The sequence below is a fragment of the Megalobrama amblycephala genome, linkage group LG4, assembly GCF_018812025.1.
Source record: "Megalobrama amblycephala isolate DHTTF-2021 linkage group LG4, ASM1881202v1, whole genome shotgun sequence".
Lineage (NCBI taxonomy): Eukaryota > Metazoa > Chordata > Actinopteri > Cypriniformes > Xenocyprididae > Megalobrama > Megalobrama amblycephala.
Genome location: NC_063047.1, coordinates 6,451,213 through 6,469,143, shown reverse-complemented (window position 1 = coordinate 6,469,143; position 17,931 = coordinate 6,451,213). Strand labels below are relative to the sequence as shown.

Below are 17,931 nucleotides of genomic sequence, written 5' to 3'. Positions count from 1 at the left end.
TTTGATGCTCAAGAAACATTTATTATTATTATTAGCCATGTTGAATGTTTAATCCCCCCCCCCCCCAGATTCTTTGATGAATAGAATTTTTGTAACAACTTAAATGTCTTTACTATCTTTGCTGAATAAAAGTATTAACAAAGTCCCTTTAAGAAAGGTAATTTACTCGGCAGCCATCTTTGAAACGCCTCTCGGGCATCCTGGGCATCATGCAATCTCTTTGAATGGGGAAACACCAAATTCTCCAAAACTGTTCACCAACCTTACGATTAAATTTCATATTTGAAATCACCAATGAAATCAAACAACAACCGGCTCATAGATTTAGTTTGTAAATGCTCGAATCATGACAAAAAAAACTGTATTTTTCAGGCTGGATCAAGCTAATGCGCATGCGCAGACCTAAATGCGCGTCTCTTCGGAGGCTGTTTCTATAGAAACCGGTGATTCTAACGGCCACTGAAGTGACGCAATGACTTTACCAGTCGGCGATTGGCTCTTATTTAGAAGGCGGGACTTATTCTGCCATTTTGCGCGTTACACCTTCTCCCATTCAAAACAATACGAGTGACACGTCTTGTGTTATTCTATAGTCGTTGGTATTAACAAAAATCTTACTGACCCCAAACTTTTGAACGGTAGTGTAATTCACCCAAAAATGATCATTTTCATTTTTATTTCATTTACCCTCATGTTGTTCCATCTATTCTATTTTCATTTAATAAAAAAATTAAAGCTGCTCTTTTCAATGGATAAAACCAAGTCCTGCTCTACTTTTCTTTTCTCCATAATTAATTTCAGATGTACGTCACAATACTTCCATAACATGGACTTACAGAATAATATACTTAATCAATGTACTATCAAATGTGTGACTGACTTCTGATAACTGAAGCAAAACAATAGGTAAATGAAGATAATTTTTGTCTCCTGCTAATGCTCTTTTGTGCCTAAGTACCTGTTTCTCATGTCACAGAAACCTCAGACATCTACATTAACTGTCATTAGTTGAGTCATACAGGTTGTAACACACTACATGACGTTCACTGGTGAAATGTTTTACATAAGTTTGTATTGAGAGTGTATGTTATAATTACCATGATCATATATTCGCAGCTGTGATCTCTCTTCACATTAACAAATGTCCTTTTCCGCCTTCCCTTCTTTCCCTCTCCAGGTCTCGCAGCATCAGGCCTGAGGGCAGACTGGAGTCTGAGCCCATACACTGTGGGATATTTCTGGATATGATGTCTGAAGTCCTAAATATCTGGATCTCTGGGGTGATGGAGAGGTGCTGAAGGTCCAGTTCAGTGCACTCTACTGGAGCATGAAGCCCCCAGGCTGTCCGATGCTCTACGGCACAGCAGGGCCTCACTGTAAACTGTCCTCCTACCAGAGTGAGAACGGCATGCTGGTTGGAGAGGGCAGAGTCTGAAGAAGAAACATCAGGTGTTTCTGTTACTTGCGTGATGACTCCCTTTGCAGGATCAGTGCAGACCTGAGGAAGAACCTCACACCCATGCAGGCCAAGATCAGAGGTCACTGTGGTGGTGATATCTTCAAGCATGCAGGGGTCCTTCAGTGGCAGGCAAGGACCTACAGGATATAGACCACATAAGTCAGTGAATCTCTGCCTTTCTCTGTTGTGCTCGGCTCATTTTGACCCAAAGAGGATTTTCATTTTTACACAGGATATAATTATTTCCCAAAATTTTGGGGATAATTTCACAGCTTTTGATACACACTCACTTGATCTGTCCACTTCTGTGTTCTGCATCCTTGGGTGTAGGGTTGTCATAGGAACCGAGGTTGTATCACTGTCGTGGTAACCATTGCTGACCGGTGATAAACAACCTGAGAGTAGAGTTGAATGAAATGGTAGTTAAATAAATTTTAAACCACACCCAGTGGATTATACATTTATTGTTAGTATGTATATTCGTACGTTTACATGTTTTCCTCAGTGAAGACCGTGTCTGGTAGGTGACACACGCAATGGCAAACAGTACAGCTGTTAATACAGCTGTTGCTGCACAAGCGGTCACTATAGAAGCAGCATTTTGGATAGGAGGTGCTGTGGTCTGGACTTTTGCCACACCAATCCCTTCTCCTCCTAAAAACAGAAGATCAATTAGAAGACAGAGTACCAAGACCAACTTTCATTCATAAATTCATTATTTATGCATTCCTTCTTTTGTGAAACAGCTAATTCAGAATTTTGAAGGTAGTAAGATTCAGATCAACAGTTCTCAGAAAATTTTTAGCTGTCAAAGGAGCGATTTGTACAGAGATTCAGTTCTTGAGTTTAACTCACTGACTCAATGATCTGGTAGAAGTGATTCTCAGAATTTACAGCTCACCTGAGAGGAAGATTATTAGTCAATAATGATGTTTCATTACAAGTTACTATTGTATTACTATTACTATTATAAAGGCCCCGGTATACTTCAAACGAAATCGAAGAACGAACTGATGTGACATCATTTCAAATAAAATCAGGCCAAAACGAAGTTCTTTTTGTGTTCTTTTTGGAAGTTTGAAACGGCTTGCCAAAACACCTTCATGCCACCATTGGTCCGTGACGGTAACGTAATAGGAGGTGTGCGCTGAGGCTCCGCCTTCATTCACGTGGAACGCTTCTTTGACTCATTTGATCTGTAGAGTTTGTTGAGGTAAGATCTCACAGTGGAACTGGATAGCCGCTTTATAGTACAAAATGAAATTGTGCTTCTGATGAAATGAGGCACTAACACTGTTTTTCATGTTTGATACTGTAAAGCTGCTTGATTTTAAGCAATCTATTGAATAAAGTGCTATATGAAGACGTGACGTGACTGGATAGATAGATCGTTTATTGTCCCTTAACGGGAAATTTGTTTTCACAGACTGTCATACAGTACACACAACTGGCAAAACATATGTATACAAAAACAACAACACACACACACAAAAAAGTGAATGTTCAGCTTTGTAGCCTGTTAAGGATTGAATTAGCAGATGGTACAAAGCTCTTTTTGAAACGAGCTCTTCTCCATGTCGGAGTCCTGTACCTGGGCCCGGAGGGCAGGAGAGTGAAGTAGAAGTTGAGGGGGTGCTCCAGGTCTGTTATTATGGTTTGGGCAAGACGGGCTATTGCTCTGTCATTGAGTTCTGAGATGTTGGGTGTAGGGGAGTGTATTATTTTTGAAGCTATGTATGTTATTTTATTCAGTTTGTTTTTGTTGTTGACTGACAGCATGGTGTAAAAACTAGTGGAGCAGTATAACAAAATGGGCTGGATAATGCTCGTGTACAGTAGTAACAAAAGATGAGGGGCAATATAAAGGGAACTGAGTTTTCGTAGAACATGCAGACGTTGTTGTGAGCGTTTATAGATGTCTGTTATGTGATGGACAAAAGTGAGCTTGTTATCCAGGGTGAGTCCAAGATATTTGAATTGCTAATTTGAATTGCTAGAGTGCTAATTTGCAGAGCTCGTGCTAACATACCCATGCTGTTATGATCAGACGCTTTTCTTATGCTTTCTATAATAAATGCTTGCTGTTTTCTCATTTTTGTTGTGTTTATTTTGTTACTGAGAAGAAAGTGCACGGCACATATTTACATATTCATCTAAACGTCGCTCTCAGCAGTGTCGTGGCGTCAGATGTTCGTTTAAAGGTGAGAACGTTCTTTCACAAGATGTAATATAAGTCTAAGGTGTCTCTTGAATGTGTCTGTGAAGTTTCAGCTCAAAATACCCCATAGATTTTTTTAAATAAATTTTTTTAACTGCCTATTTTGGGGCATCATTAACAATGCACTGATTTACACTCGGCGCTGCCCCCTTAAATCGCGTGCTCCCTGCCACACCAGCTGTCGACTATATTACAGCGCATTTACAAAGTTCACACAGCTAATATAACCCTCAAATGGATCTTTACAAGATGTTCGTCATGCATGCTGTATGCATGCTTCGAATTATGTGAGTAAAGTATTTATTTGGATGTTAAAGTTTTATTCTGAGTGAATTTGAGGCTGTCCTCCGTGGCTAACGGCTAATGCTACACTGTTGGAGAGATTTATAAAGAATGAAGTTGTGTTTATGCATTATACAGACTGCAAGTGTTTAATAATGAAAATAGCGACGGCTCTTGTCTCCGTGAATACAGTAAGAAACGATGGTAACTTTAACCTCATTTAACAGTACATTAGCAACATGCTAACGAAACTTTTAGAAAGACAATTTACAAATATCAATAAAAATATCATGTTATCATGGATTATGTCAGTTATTATTGCTCCATCTGCCATTTTTCGCTGTTGTTCTTGCTTACCTAGTCTGATGATTCGGCTGTGTGCAGCTCCAGACGTTAACTGGCTGCCCTTGTCTAATGCCTTTTATAATGTTGGGAACATGGACTGGCATTATGCAAATATTGGGGCGTACACCCCGACTGTTACGTAACAGTCTGTGTTATGTTGAGATTTGCCTGTTCTTCGGAGGTCGTTTAAACAAATGAGATTTATATAAGAAGGAGGAAACAATGGGGTTTGAGACTCACTGTATGTCTTTTCCATGTACTGAACTCTTGTTATTTAACTATGCCAAGGTAAATTAAATTTTTGAATCAAGGGCACCTTTAAAATATATCGCTGGTCACGCATTTCGAACTTCGTTTTACCCCTAAACAAAGAACGAAAAAGAACTTTGTTTGAAGTATACCGGGGCCTTAAGGCTTCAGAAGACTGATCCTTTAAAAATTCTTCTTTGTGTTCCACAGAACATCAAAAGCATATGGGTTTGGAATGACATTAGCATGAATAAATTATACATATTCTTGTCTACAATCTTAAAAATAAAGGTTCCGAAAGGGGGTTTTCGTAGCGAACAACAATGTTTGTTTATTTCTCCACAGAACCTTTCAGTGAACAGTTCTTAAAAGAACCATCTTTTTCTTAGTGTGAAGAACATTTTAATGATCTAAAGAACTTTTTTTCTACTTTTATGCAATAAAAAGCTTCCATGGATGTTAAATGTTCTTTATGGAACCATCAATGCCAATGAAGGGCTTTCATTTTTAAGAGTGTATGTAAACTATTCTTTTAAAACACAATCAACAGATTCCAAAGATTTTAGAACCTGCAAACATTAACAAGTAAATGGTCTTGAATCAATAGCTCAGTAAATAGCTCAATTATTCTCACAATAACCACAGCTGCCTTATTCTGCCTTATCCCTTTCCTCTTTCTGAACGTATTCCTCTTCCTGTTGCTGGCAGTGTATCTGATCAGCAGAATGCTAAAAGACCTCTGTCAATGCACGATGGAGTGGGTTCAGGGAGGATCGACCCTCAGTCCATGCTGAGCACTTTCACAGGGAATTGACTGATCCGTGCGGGATAAATATCCCCCCTCTTACTTCACCCGTAATCACATTGAGAGAATAAAGAGAATAGAGATAATACAGTGAGAAAAGAGGGAGTAAAGACGCTGAAGCACAGATAAGATCACAAGATAGAGCATGGAAAGAGTGAGAGCAGGCAGGGGTAAAGAGAGTACCAGGAGCGTTTAGAGGATGAAAACATGAAGGGAGCGTGTCTTTGAGCATGAAATTAAAAGGTAAATGTGTATGTACATATTCAATAGTGCAATTAGATTACTGTACAAATTACTCTGTCCAAAAGGTATTTACTTACTTATTACTAATTACTACTATATCAACCTTGACAAGTTAATAAATTATACAAGGACAGACATGAAATGGCTCTTTAATTCTTTCAAATAAATAATATAAAACTACATTAATTAATATTAATACTAATATTAATAATATATAATACTAATATAATTAATTATTCTGGTCACACTTTAGATTAGGGTCCAATTCCCACTATTAGCTAACTATTAACTACAACTTTTGCCCAAATGAACTCCTAATTACTGCTTATTAATACTTAGTAAAGTAGTTGTCAAGTTTAAGTATTGGGTAGGATTAAGGATGTAGAATATAAGGTCTTACAGAATAAGTCATTAATATGTGCTTTTTAAGTACTAATAAACAGCCAATGTCCCATTAATATTCATGCTTATAACCAAGTTAATAGTGAGAATTGGACGCTAAACTAAAGTGTTACCACCAAAGTATTTCAAGTGAGAAGGATATAGTTATTTGGAAACAACTACCAGTTCTGTTAGGATTATGTTTTTTTTTTTCCTAGTGCTTTTAACACAATACAACCACATGTTCTGGCTGATAAATTGTCACATTTGAACTTACATAGTACAACTATTATGTATGTATTGGATTGGATTATCTTCTAGGTCGACCCCAGTTTTTTAGTGTCACAGCCCTGGTTGCAGCACGAAGGAGAGATGCAGGATCTAAGTGCAGCAGTATTAAGTTTATTTAACAAAAACACTTTGAAACAAAACACTCTTGACTAGGGGAAAAACAAACAGAACAACCAGGTAAACGCAAAGTAGAACTCACAACTGAACAGAACAAACACAGGGCTTAAATACACAGAGAACAGGGGATCTAATGAGACTAATTAAACAGACACAGCTGGGATAAATGAACTCAAATGAGGGTAACCATGGGAACAAACAGGCGGCGGGAAAACTGAGAACAAAGGAGACCATATGACAAATGAAAAACAAACTCTAGACATGAACTAAACAACTCAAAAGGTTACAGTTAGGCTGGGTGATAAAATGTCTGACATTATTTTGACTAAAACAGGAGCTAATAAGGAGCTAATAAGAGTAATCCCTTACTTTACTTTTTCAAGGGAAAAGTAATTAAATTGCAGTAACTAATTACTTAGTAACTAGTTACACCCAACACTGATGTACATACTGTACAATAACATGGGTTTGTGTTTCAGGATGTGGAAATATTTTATAACAGTAAAGGACAGTTCACACAAAAATTTATCGTTTACTCACTCTCATGTCATTCAAAACCTGTATGACATTCTTTCTTTTGTACTGTAGAACAGGCAATTTAATAAATATCCGGTTGGGTGAATTCAATTATATAAGTAAGGAATAATTGACTTCGGGCCATTGAATTCTCCGAAAATAATGCACACCCAAGGTGGTAATGCGGCCATGACGCAAAGCGGGTGTGCATTATTTTCTAAGAATTCAATGGCACAGAGTCAATTATTCCGCTTATACTGTGGTTACCACACCTCAAGACACTGTTTCAATGTTGTATTTCAAGACATTTGTCAGGTTTTTGTCCTTAAAACACTCTTGCGTGTGGGGCTAATTTCTTACGCATCGTATCCCAAGCCTCCGTTGCATTCCAAAACGTCATTTCAGAACTAGTAACGAAGGCTTGAGCCTTGATAGCAGAATAATACCATTGATACAGGTATTAACACAGTTGAGAGAGAGAGAGAGAGAGAATAAGCAGCATATGTGAATTAGCCTACCTGAGTCTCTACTAATAGCAAAACTATAAGTTTATTTACCTCTAGAACTGCACATTTATTATCTCGCTGGTGAGTCATGTATCTTTTAAGTTGCTAAACTATTTTACTGATTACAGTATTTCACAATTGCTAAAACACTAAACCCCATTCTCTGAACCCAGTGCTCAGTGGCCTAAACCCATTTGTCGAATCAGTCACTTTGTAGGCAAAACCTTAAACAAGTTCAGGTAGTTACAGTATTTCACAATTGCTAAAACACATTTCTTGAAACCATCACTCATTTTCTCAAAACATTAAACACAAATCCAATCTTCAAACTAATTTCACAAAACTTCTGACTCTTATGGCAAAATCAAACAAAGCTTTCAGATCATACACACATTAAGCAAAATATAAACACATACAGATCATTCATTAGACACTACATTAAAAAATGGAAAACACAACATCCAGAACATGAGGTTACAGAAAAAAAAGTATATTGTAACACAGTAAACACATTTTGCCATTACATAAAATGTATAGAAATCACAAGTAATGTGAATTTAAAGTATACTGTATGTACTACAAGTACAGTATTATATTCAATATTATATAGTATTGAATGTCTGTATATACAGTACTTACATACTGCAAACATACAGCAGTCTAAATGCAAATGACTAAAAGGTCAAAGAAAACTCTATAAAAGCATGATACAGTACACAAAAAAACAAAACAAAAACAAAAACAAAGTTCAGAGTCAGTGAGAGATTCATTCTGCTTCAGCATCACGTCTTCATGTTGGGTCCGGCCTAAATCAAATCAAGTCACCTTTATTTCAATTGCAATTTATACTACACAGATACTAGTCTAGTCTAGTCTAGTATAGTATAGTATAGTATAGTATAGTATAGTATAGTATAGTATAGTATAGTCAAAGCAGCTTTACAGTGATAACAGGTACATGATGATCAGTAATGCAAAGAGGGTTCATTTTGGCTGTACAGCTCTAAAAGAAAATAGTGTCATTGTTCAGCTGAAGTCAGATCAGTGTTGATTCACTTACATTGTAAAGACCATCAATTATTATGTAAATTACTGTAATTATTTTCCTCTATAAAGCAGTTCTGCAGAAAACAGTGATGTCATCATCTAGGCTAGTTTAGTTCAGTTCTCATCCTATAATGTCAGCACTGTCAGATCAATAGTATTGTTGAATATTACTGAATATTGTTGAGGACATTTTCCACATCACAGGCAATGTCGTCTCTTGCCAGGCAAAGGGAAAAACCTGTGCCGGATCCAGCCTTGACAGCCTTGTCTCCACACCCCTTGCTCTTTCTCCTCATCATCCTCTTACACATACTCTTCCTCCTCTACTTTTCAGATTGTTTCCATCTATTGTTGGTATCATCATTCAGCACCTGTGTCACCTGTGCACTCTGAACTGACCTATATTTTAAACAGTTGATTTGATCACATCATTAGAAATAAGTGTGAATAATTTTGAGTCATTGTGTTTAAAGGATGACAACTGTGTTGTAGTTGTGTTTAACTTTTGAGTTTTGCAAAAAAGAGTGGATGAGATTTGCAAACAGTGTCTTAACTACCTGAACTTGTTTAAGGTTTTGCCTACAAAGTGACTGATTCGACAAATGGGTTTAGGCCACTGAGCATTGGGTTCAGAGAATGGGGTTTAGTTTTTTAGCAATTGTGAAATACTGTAAGACACTGTTTGCAAATCTCATCCACTCTTTTTGCAAAACTCTAAACATATTCTTACTCACTGAAACACATTTTGCACTGTGTTGCAAAATGGTAATGTGGCAAAAGTTAAACACAACTACAACACAGTTGTCATCCTTTAAACACAATGACTCAAAATTATTCACACTTATTTCTAATGAAGTGATCAAATCAACTGTATAAAATATAGGTCAGTTCAGAGTGCACAGGTGACACAGGTGCTTAATGATGATACCAACAATAGATGGAAACAATCTGAAAAAGTAGAGGAGGAAGAGTATGTGTAAGAGGATGATGAGGAGAAAGAGCAAGGGGTGTGGAGACAAGGCTGTCAAGGCTGGATCCGGCACAGGTTTTTCCCTTTGCCTGGCAAGAGACGACATTGCCTGTGATGTGGAAAATGTCCTCAACAATATTCAGTAATATTCAACAATACTATTGATCTGACAGTGCTGACATTATAGGATGAGAACTGAACTAAACTAGCCTAGATGATGACATCACTGTTTTCTGCAAAACTGCTTTATAGAGGAAAATAATTACAGTCATTTACATAATAATTGATGGTCTTTACAATGTAAGTGAATCAACACTGAACTGACTTCAGCTGAACAATGACACTATTTTCTTTTAGAGCCGTACAGCCAAAATTAACCCTTTGCATTACTGATCATCATGTACCTGTTATCACTGTAAAGCTGCTTTTACTATACTATACTATACTATACTATACTATACTAGACTAGACTAGACTAATATCTGTGTAGTATAAATTGCAATTGAAATAAAGGTGACTTGATTTGATTTAGGCCGGACCCAACATGAAGACGTGATGCTGAAGCAGAATGAATCTCTCACTGACTCTGAACTTTGTTTTTGTTTTTTTTGTTTTTTTGTGTACTGTATCATGTACTGTATCATGCTCCTGGTACAGCAAAGTTTTCTTTGACCTTTTAGTCATTTGCATTTAGACTGCTGTATGTTTGCAGTATGTAAGTACTGACAAAACTTTTCTGTGCGAGTGTGTGTCCGTACTGTACAAAACATTGTACATATGAAAGAGAGAGAGCGGGAGAGAGTATGTGCTTTAAGGACACAATAAAACTTATTTTGTGGCAAAAACCATAACAATAATTTGTTGTTTTCATCCTATTGTTTACTATATTTATTTGTTTGGTTAGTGTCATTGTGGGTTTTGTTTCTTTTGTGAATGTAAGCTGTAAGGACCTATTGAAATAATTGATTATAATAAATTTGGCGAAGTGATATGGAACTGTAATGCAGTCAAGACCTGCCTAGAACTACTTTAGCCGTGCGTTTCCCTGAAAATAATTGCACACCTTAGAACGCTGGTCAGATTTGAGCATTCAACAGCCCCGTAGTATAAATGGCAAACTTACAGTAAGAATGTCAGCAAAAAAAGTAAATTTTAAAGTGTTATGATTTTGAAGAAAAATAACAGGGCTGGATTTCCCAAAACCTTCTTAACTCTACGTCGTTCTTAAATTATACTTTAAGCTGTACCTTAACGTTAATACATGTTTCCCAAAACATTCTTAGTTAAGTATACCTTCTGTAAGTCATACTTATGTAAGGTTGGTCTGGACCAGTCTTAGCTATACCTTATCACTGTTGACAGTCTATACGAATATAATTCTGAAGTTGTAATAAATACAGCCAGTGTTCAATTAGGACTATTGCAAAGAATAAAATGCAAAGATTCACTGCTATTCAAAAGTGCTTTAGCACTGATCCAGAGACAGACGAGCTCTGCGCTTGTCATATATCACAACTATTCTGTGTTTTTCACCTCATCAGGTTTATTTTAGGTTTCAGACATTTAAATACACATTTGAATTAAGTAGGCTACTGTATAAAAAAAGACATTTATAGTTTGTTAAATTCCAAACACTGATGTCTGTGGAAGCTGCAATAATAACCCTTTCAATTATATAATTTGACAAAGTGTTTTATTCATATCAGATATACATTATGTATGAAACAATAAAGTTTACTCTATTCTTCTCCCAGTTCACTGGCCACATACTTTTATGTATTTCGGGGAAGATTTCATAAATCCGACAGCTCTGAATTGCTGTGCAAACTCACTGTGTGACAAAATTTACTTCCATGTATTCTACAATTGGAAAATATCATACAATTCATGATAGGCTATAGTTAACAAGTTTGTGAATAATTTGAATAAAAAATTAAAAATAACGATATAAATGTGATACCTACATGTCTGCCAGCTGCATGACACGTCTCCAAGGAATTAAAACTTGTTCTAAAATAACGGTCGCCTTAAACTCATGCTGATGAGGGCTTTGTGCCCCCAGAATATAGATAAATTACAATATAGATTTAGTTTGCAATTTGAATTACTTTTATAACATCCCATGAGTCCTGATAAATGCAATTTCTACTTCTGAAGTGCTTCTTTTTATAAAGAACACTGATTTCTCACATAACGCAGTGAAGCAGTCCCTGTATAGAGTGAATTATCGATTCTCGAGCCATCGTTATCAACCAATTCAGCACCACCGACATGGACAGCACCTGGTAACGTCGCACTTAAGAAGATGTACCTTAAGCAACCTCCTAAGGCAGGGATGGGCAACTCCAGTCCTGGAGGGCCAGTGTCCTGCAGAGTTTATCTCCATCCCTGATAAAAACGCACTTGCCTATAACTTTCTACTAATCCTAAAGAACTTGATTAGCTGGTTCAGGTGTGTTTGATTAGGGTTTGAGCTAAACTCTGCTGGGCAGTGGCCCTCCAGGACTGAAGTTTCCCATCCCTGTCCTAAGGGATAGTTTGGGGAACACGCCTAGAAACTGTATGGGGCGGTTTCCCAGACAAGGTTTAAATTGAGACAGGATAGGACTTAATCTAGAATAGTTAATCGTGGTTTAAAAAATGGCTTTCTGAAACACAGATTAAGTACAGATTACTAAAACCTGGACTATGGAGTCCTGAATTAAAATAAACTAGATGAATTTAAAACCAACTGTGCTAATCTGAATTAGCATGAGAGAGGCTGTCTAGAAAACATGGAATGAACCAAGAAAATCTTAAAATTGCATGGAACTGAGAATCAAATACAAGGAAAACAATGGCAGCGGAAAATGACTGCAATCCAAAAAAAAAAGAAGAAAAAAAAGAAAAAAAAACACTTTACTAAACAAGAGACAGTTCTTTTAAAGCAAGCAAAATACATCAGCTGTGGAAAAAAAAAAAAAAGAAATGCCTGGAAATCTGGTTTAATTGATTCCGAATTTTTAAAATCTTTCTTTCTCCCATCACTATGCCATCACCACACACTCCAGTCCAGTAGGTGGCAGAAATGCACCTTTTATGTTGATTTGCCAACTATCATTAAAACACCAAAAGAGTGTGAAGGAAAACTAATGGTTCCAAACGGGATATATCGCCCTCCGGAGGGCACTTCGGAGTGAAAAAAATCATGGACACCATATTGAAGGGTCGTTCCAAACCGAAGTGCTCAAAACTGGCCACTTCAAAGGGCCCTTCGGAATGAAGGATTTCGGAGGGTACAACTGATAGACACTTTGGGCCCCCATGATCCTTTGCACAGGGAAGTTGTTTGTCGTCACAGAATGGGTTAGATTTTACCTATAAATGTATGTATAATATTTTTCTATACTACCGTAATATTTATATGAGTTAGATTTGCCACATTATTATGGTCAAAACTACATTGTACTTCAACAAAAATACTTTACAGCTACCTTTATCAGTCCATTCAAATGTTTCAAATACATAGACATAATATACAATATGGTGCGATAAACCTAAATAAATAAACTAACGTTAAACAAAGTAGGTTGTAAAGCTTGCACAATCTACTCCTCATTGATTGTCTTGTTAAGATGACGCAGAAGTGCGTTCCAAAAAGAAAGTTTTTTTGACCCTTCACTTCATCCCTTCGAAGCTCTCACTCCGGAGGGTAAACCCTTTGAAGGGATTAGGGCATAGGGATGAGCCCTTCCGAATGGAACGCAGGGTAAATTACATTTCTGCTGGAGTGTGATGTGCCACAATTTTACTGTACGATCAACCTTATTTTGAAATGCAGAAATAAGCTATATCCTGTGAATGTGTGACACCTCAGATTCATTAAAGTCTAAACACTTCTAAACGAACCATGATTGCCTTCAGACATCTCAGTAACAAAGCGCAGTAAACAGTAAAACAATTTGCACTATGTTCGAGATTACGATAATAAATTAAAACAATTTGATAACAAATACCAGTTTGGACTCGGAGTATCAAGCAGCATAACAGACTGTGGCTGAACAGCCAAAATAAACAGAAGCGGCTGACACCGGGTGCCTCACACATTTAAGTTACAAACAGCTCCGCTCTTACATTAAAAATAAGGTGGATAGCTTAAATATCTGGTTGTTTTTCACTTAAACTGATCAGGGGACTTATAAAATGATCCTCAAACCACATTTACTTTTTTTTTACTGACACTCTTAGGTACTTTGATGATGTTTGGAACATCACGAGGGTGAATAAATGACGACTATTCATTTAAGGCAATTAGTTTAAATTAGTGTCATATTCAGCACAGTCTATCCCTGAAGTGCTGCTTGTGGGGCAATAAAATAGGATGCATTTTGTTTAAAAAACGCTGGCTGAAGCGTAACAGCAGTGAACAGAGCACAGGGGTCCAGAGACATGCTTTATCTTGACAAAGAGCTCAGACTGCTGTAAGTTTGTACTTTTCAGTATGGTACTCACGGGTACACTGTAAGTTTCTGAAAGGGGCGGGACCACATGGAAGGCATTCCAAATCTTCTAATCCGTCCAATCGCATTTTGCTGTAGAAACTTCAATTAGACAAAAAGACATTTGTGTGAAACGGAGAAACAAGTGTGTGTGCCTATACAGATTTGCGTGCCATAAGTTGTGTGTGGGCAGATAAAAAATGATCAGCTATAAACATCTTGTTTCATTAAAGTTGTTGTTGTTGTTGTGTGTGAGAGAGAGAGAGAGAGAGAGAGAGAGAAAGTCTCACCCTGGGAGGCAGTTTCCGCAGACTGCGTTGTCTGTGTACGTGCAGTGCTTGATTTGGTGTCTGTTGAGTCTGCGGCAGTTCTGGCACAGTGCGCAAGGGTGAAAACCCCAGTCTTCCTTAAACCACCGAACATCACACACGCCGCACACTGCCGACACTCCTACACCATAACCACAGTCCTAACAGCCCACATGTACACAAACATACTCAGTAACATGATGAGTGTATTGGATGAGTCAAACATTTTCTGAGAACGCCCCTTTTGTAACCTGGCCCTGATTGTAAGTCATTTAAGGTCATGTGAAAGCCTCTGGTGGCAGGGATGTGATATTACAGCAAATTTACTCCACAAATTGGGGCACATTTTTATTAACTTGTTTTGTCTTATACACGTGTGCCTCATTCATTGATTCATATACCTATATATCTTTCTCATACACATAAAACAGACCAAAAAGACACCTTCAGTTTTTTTACATAAGAAAATTGCAATTAGTATTCATTTTCTATCTAACATTACTTATGAACAGAAGACAATTGCACTTTGAAGAAAAAAAAAAAACCCTGTTATATATTTAATCTATAGAATATCTATTGAATATCTTAGATATCAGAAATAGAATAAAGCAAATGTGATTCCCTTTTGTCAAGTACTATTAAACCATCAGTCCAACAGTTACTGTAAAAACTTGATAAAATAGCCAAAAATGAAAAGTGATCTGTGAACATTTGGAATTATTAACATGCTGAAAAACATAGCTATAGTCTTAGTCAGTCTCCCAGTCTAGCCTGACAAGGCTTTTGTCTTTAGGGTGGTTTTCAGCTGGGAGAGCAATCTGGTGACCAGATAAATCAACTGAGCACCAGCTAAGACCAGCAATACATCTTAGCTGTCAACATGATGTTGACTGCAGGGTTTTATACATGTCAGTTCATCTACGCACATTTAAAAATAAATGACGGTTAATTATGGGTGTTACTCTCCTCATACAGCCTCTGGGCTTCTCAAATCTTGTTGTGGCTTACTTTACAGACATTTGCTTTACATTAATCCTGAAAATTCAGATACACAATAGGGCATTTCTCTCGCTCACTCACACTTTCTCACCTCTTTCAGTTCTTGGCCGGGTGGACACTGTGGGCACTTGTGACATTGTCCACTGTGATAATACTCGTCTATTGAGCAATCCATTCCATATCTAAGAGAAGGAAAGAGAAAGAGTTGAAACATATAACATGCAAATATGGGCTTACAATACACATCAATTTTAATTTCAAAACTATGAGGCCTGAATGTAATGCTACCTTAAAATACACAGTGAAAAAATGTAAATGGTTTAACATATTAACAGTGACAGCGCTACACCAGGGCTAGGGGGGGCTATAGCCCCGTCAGAATTTTGAATAGCCCCTGTTTACAACCATATTAAGCTTATTTCTATTTTTTATTTAATATGCCTATTCTTTGGCCAAATATAATTTAAAACTACACTTCTGTTGAATGTGGTGTGTACCCTAGCTATTTTTAGAAAAACAAAAAAATAAATAAATAAATAATTTTTGTGAAGTAACTGTGACGTCAAGAATATCGACTATTTTATTAGCACCCCCATATATTGGTCTAGCCAACGCCCAACCCCCAAGCCCCGATAGAGAAAAAATTCTGGTGCCGTGCATGATTGTTAACATAAAAATATATGCAATTTTACTGTCAATAATAACAAATAAACAAATAAATGTATGTTTTTTTGGAAGTAAAAACTAATTACAATATAATTTACGGTGAAAAACAGTAAAAATGACATTCCCAGAAGTATAATTTATAAATAATTTATTTTTTCCTTATTTTTTGTTATCAGTAATGTACATTAGTATAATTACTGTTTTGTGTTACATTTTATATTAATGTCATGTTACCCTGATGGCATTTTATCTTTGTATGATCCTGCATGTGCACCATCTATTCACATGTTTTGGCCATGTTTTTGGGCAGGCTGATTCATTATGTGGCTTTCTATTGGACCATCTGTTTATCATGGTGGTTCTCAGTACATTTTAAGGTAAAAGCAGATTTTAATATCAAATAGATTGGTATGTAATAACATTTAATGGAATATGGTTATAAGTTGTAAAATATACAGGCACCAATACAGTATGCCATCCTGTAATACCCAAAGCATTGTCACAATATTTTTTTACATAACATTTCTGGAGATCACAGCTGCCAGTTTTTTAACATGATTTTTTTTTTTTAGTGTAGTTTAAAAATATGTAATTGTTTTAAAATGTTTTATATTCCACCTTTTGAATTATTTTATTTTATTATTATTGTTGTTTTTGTTATTAAATGTAGTCTACATATTAAATTTGGGCTAACTGTTAGCTAGAACATTAAATGCACGTTTTATTTTTAATATTTCTAATTCACAAGTGGATATGCATTTAAAAAAAAATGTAAACGGTACACAATTGCTTAAAATAAATTCGGAGTAATGATTTCACAGTCCGTATTAATAAGTGGAAAAAAAAAACACACGATCTAACAGAGACTCTGTTTCAAATATATAAATTATTGTGCTTGGGATTTACGGTCCATTGTTTATCCCAGTTTTACGCATAGGCTATTATTTGGGTAGGGTAAATTTCAGATTAAAAGTTGGGAGGGGAAACACTTTTCTAGTTTCATGCAATAGGCTGTGAGCTATTTACGTTCATTTCAATAATAAAGATTTATGTCCGTTCACTTTAATCTATTCTGAAACTGAGAACACAGAGAAACAGATCAAAAGGGGCACATTTAGGTGCCATCTAAAACAAAAATACCTCCTTTAAATGATCTATTGGGAATAATTTTCCAGAGGAATAAAATACAAGAAAGGTGGTCAAACTGAACTAAGTAGGGCGCACAGCTACGATTCAAAATTAGAGAGAGCAGTGAGTGCACCAGCTACTACTACATCATGAATCTCCTGTAAAGTCACGTATTAGGGACAGTTTCATTCACACTTACATTGCAGCAGGGGCAAAGCGCAGCAGTCAATTAGTTCTCTCTCCCATTAAAATAACCGTCTCCTGTGGCTTTGGGTAAATTCGGTCCAGTTTAGCTTGTGGTTGAAGTTGTTGAATGGCACTGCACATTTGTCCGGTGCGCTACATTGCGCAGCGCGCGGGGACACACAGGCATGTCCCGACATGTTCGCGCTGATGTGAGTGGAATCAATCCTCAAGATGCGCATTATAAATGCTCTTGAATGGAAACTGCCATTCAAAATGATTTCTCACAAAGGACTGAATGTCAAATGAAACATACCTGACTGACCTTGTTCATTACTGTAATGAGGCACAGCCAATATGTTCTAAGAGCTTTTACTCAGTTTAAGTAACAATTTCATGGTTTCTCTCGCTGCAGCAACCCCTTACGGACGCAAGGTGGCGATAATGAATTTACATATTGACCTTTGAAGTGGAGTCAAATTACCTTACATAAGACCTAAAGTTAAAATGAAATCAAAATTGACCATTTATGGAATACTGAAGTATTTATTGTTCACATCATTTTCATATTATCATGTGCCCCAACTTCCCCTGAATCCCCTCCCTCTTGCACTTCTGACATGTTTACTGGGACAACCGGTCACTCACATGCGATCACAGCAATAGCAAACCACAATGATCCAATCAATTCCCTATGGATAAAACTAAGTCATGTCTTACGTTTTGTTTTGTTTTTTTTG

General features: G+C 36.7%; 1 protein-coding gene across 1 annotated transcript; it reads right to left on the bottom strand.

Moving 5' to 3' along the window:
- Positions 1-615: 615 nt before the first annotated feature.
- On the bottom strand, positions 616-17,617 carry eda2r (ectodysplasin A2 receptor). Its single transcript, XM_048187039.1, is given in 8 exon segments — positions 616-1,257; positions 1,259-1,596; positions 1,750-1,854; positions 1,946-2,113; positions 13,921-14,009; positions 14,198-14,376; positions 15,306-15,396; positions 17,208-17,617. Coding segments are annotated over 7 exon segments (1,032 nt in total). The 5' UTR covers positions 15,390-15,396; positions 17,208-17,617; the 3' UTR covers positions 616-1,188.
- Between the last annotated feature and the right edge of the window lie 314 nt (positions 17,618-17,931).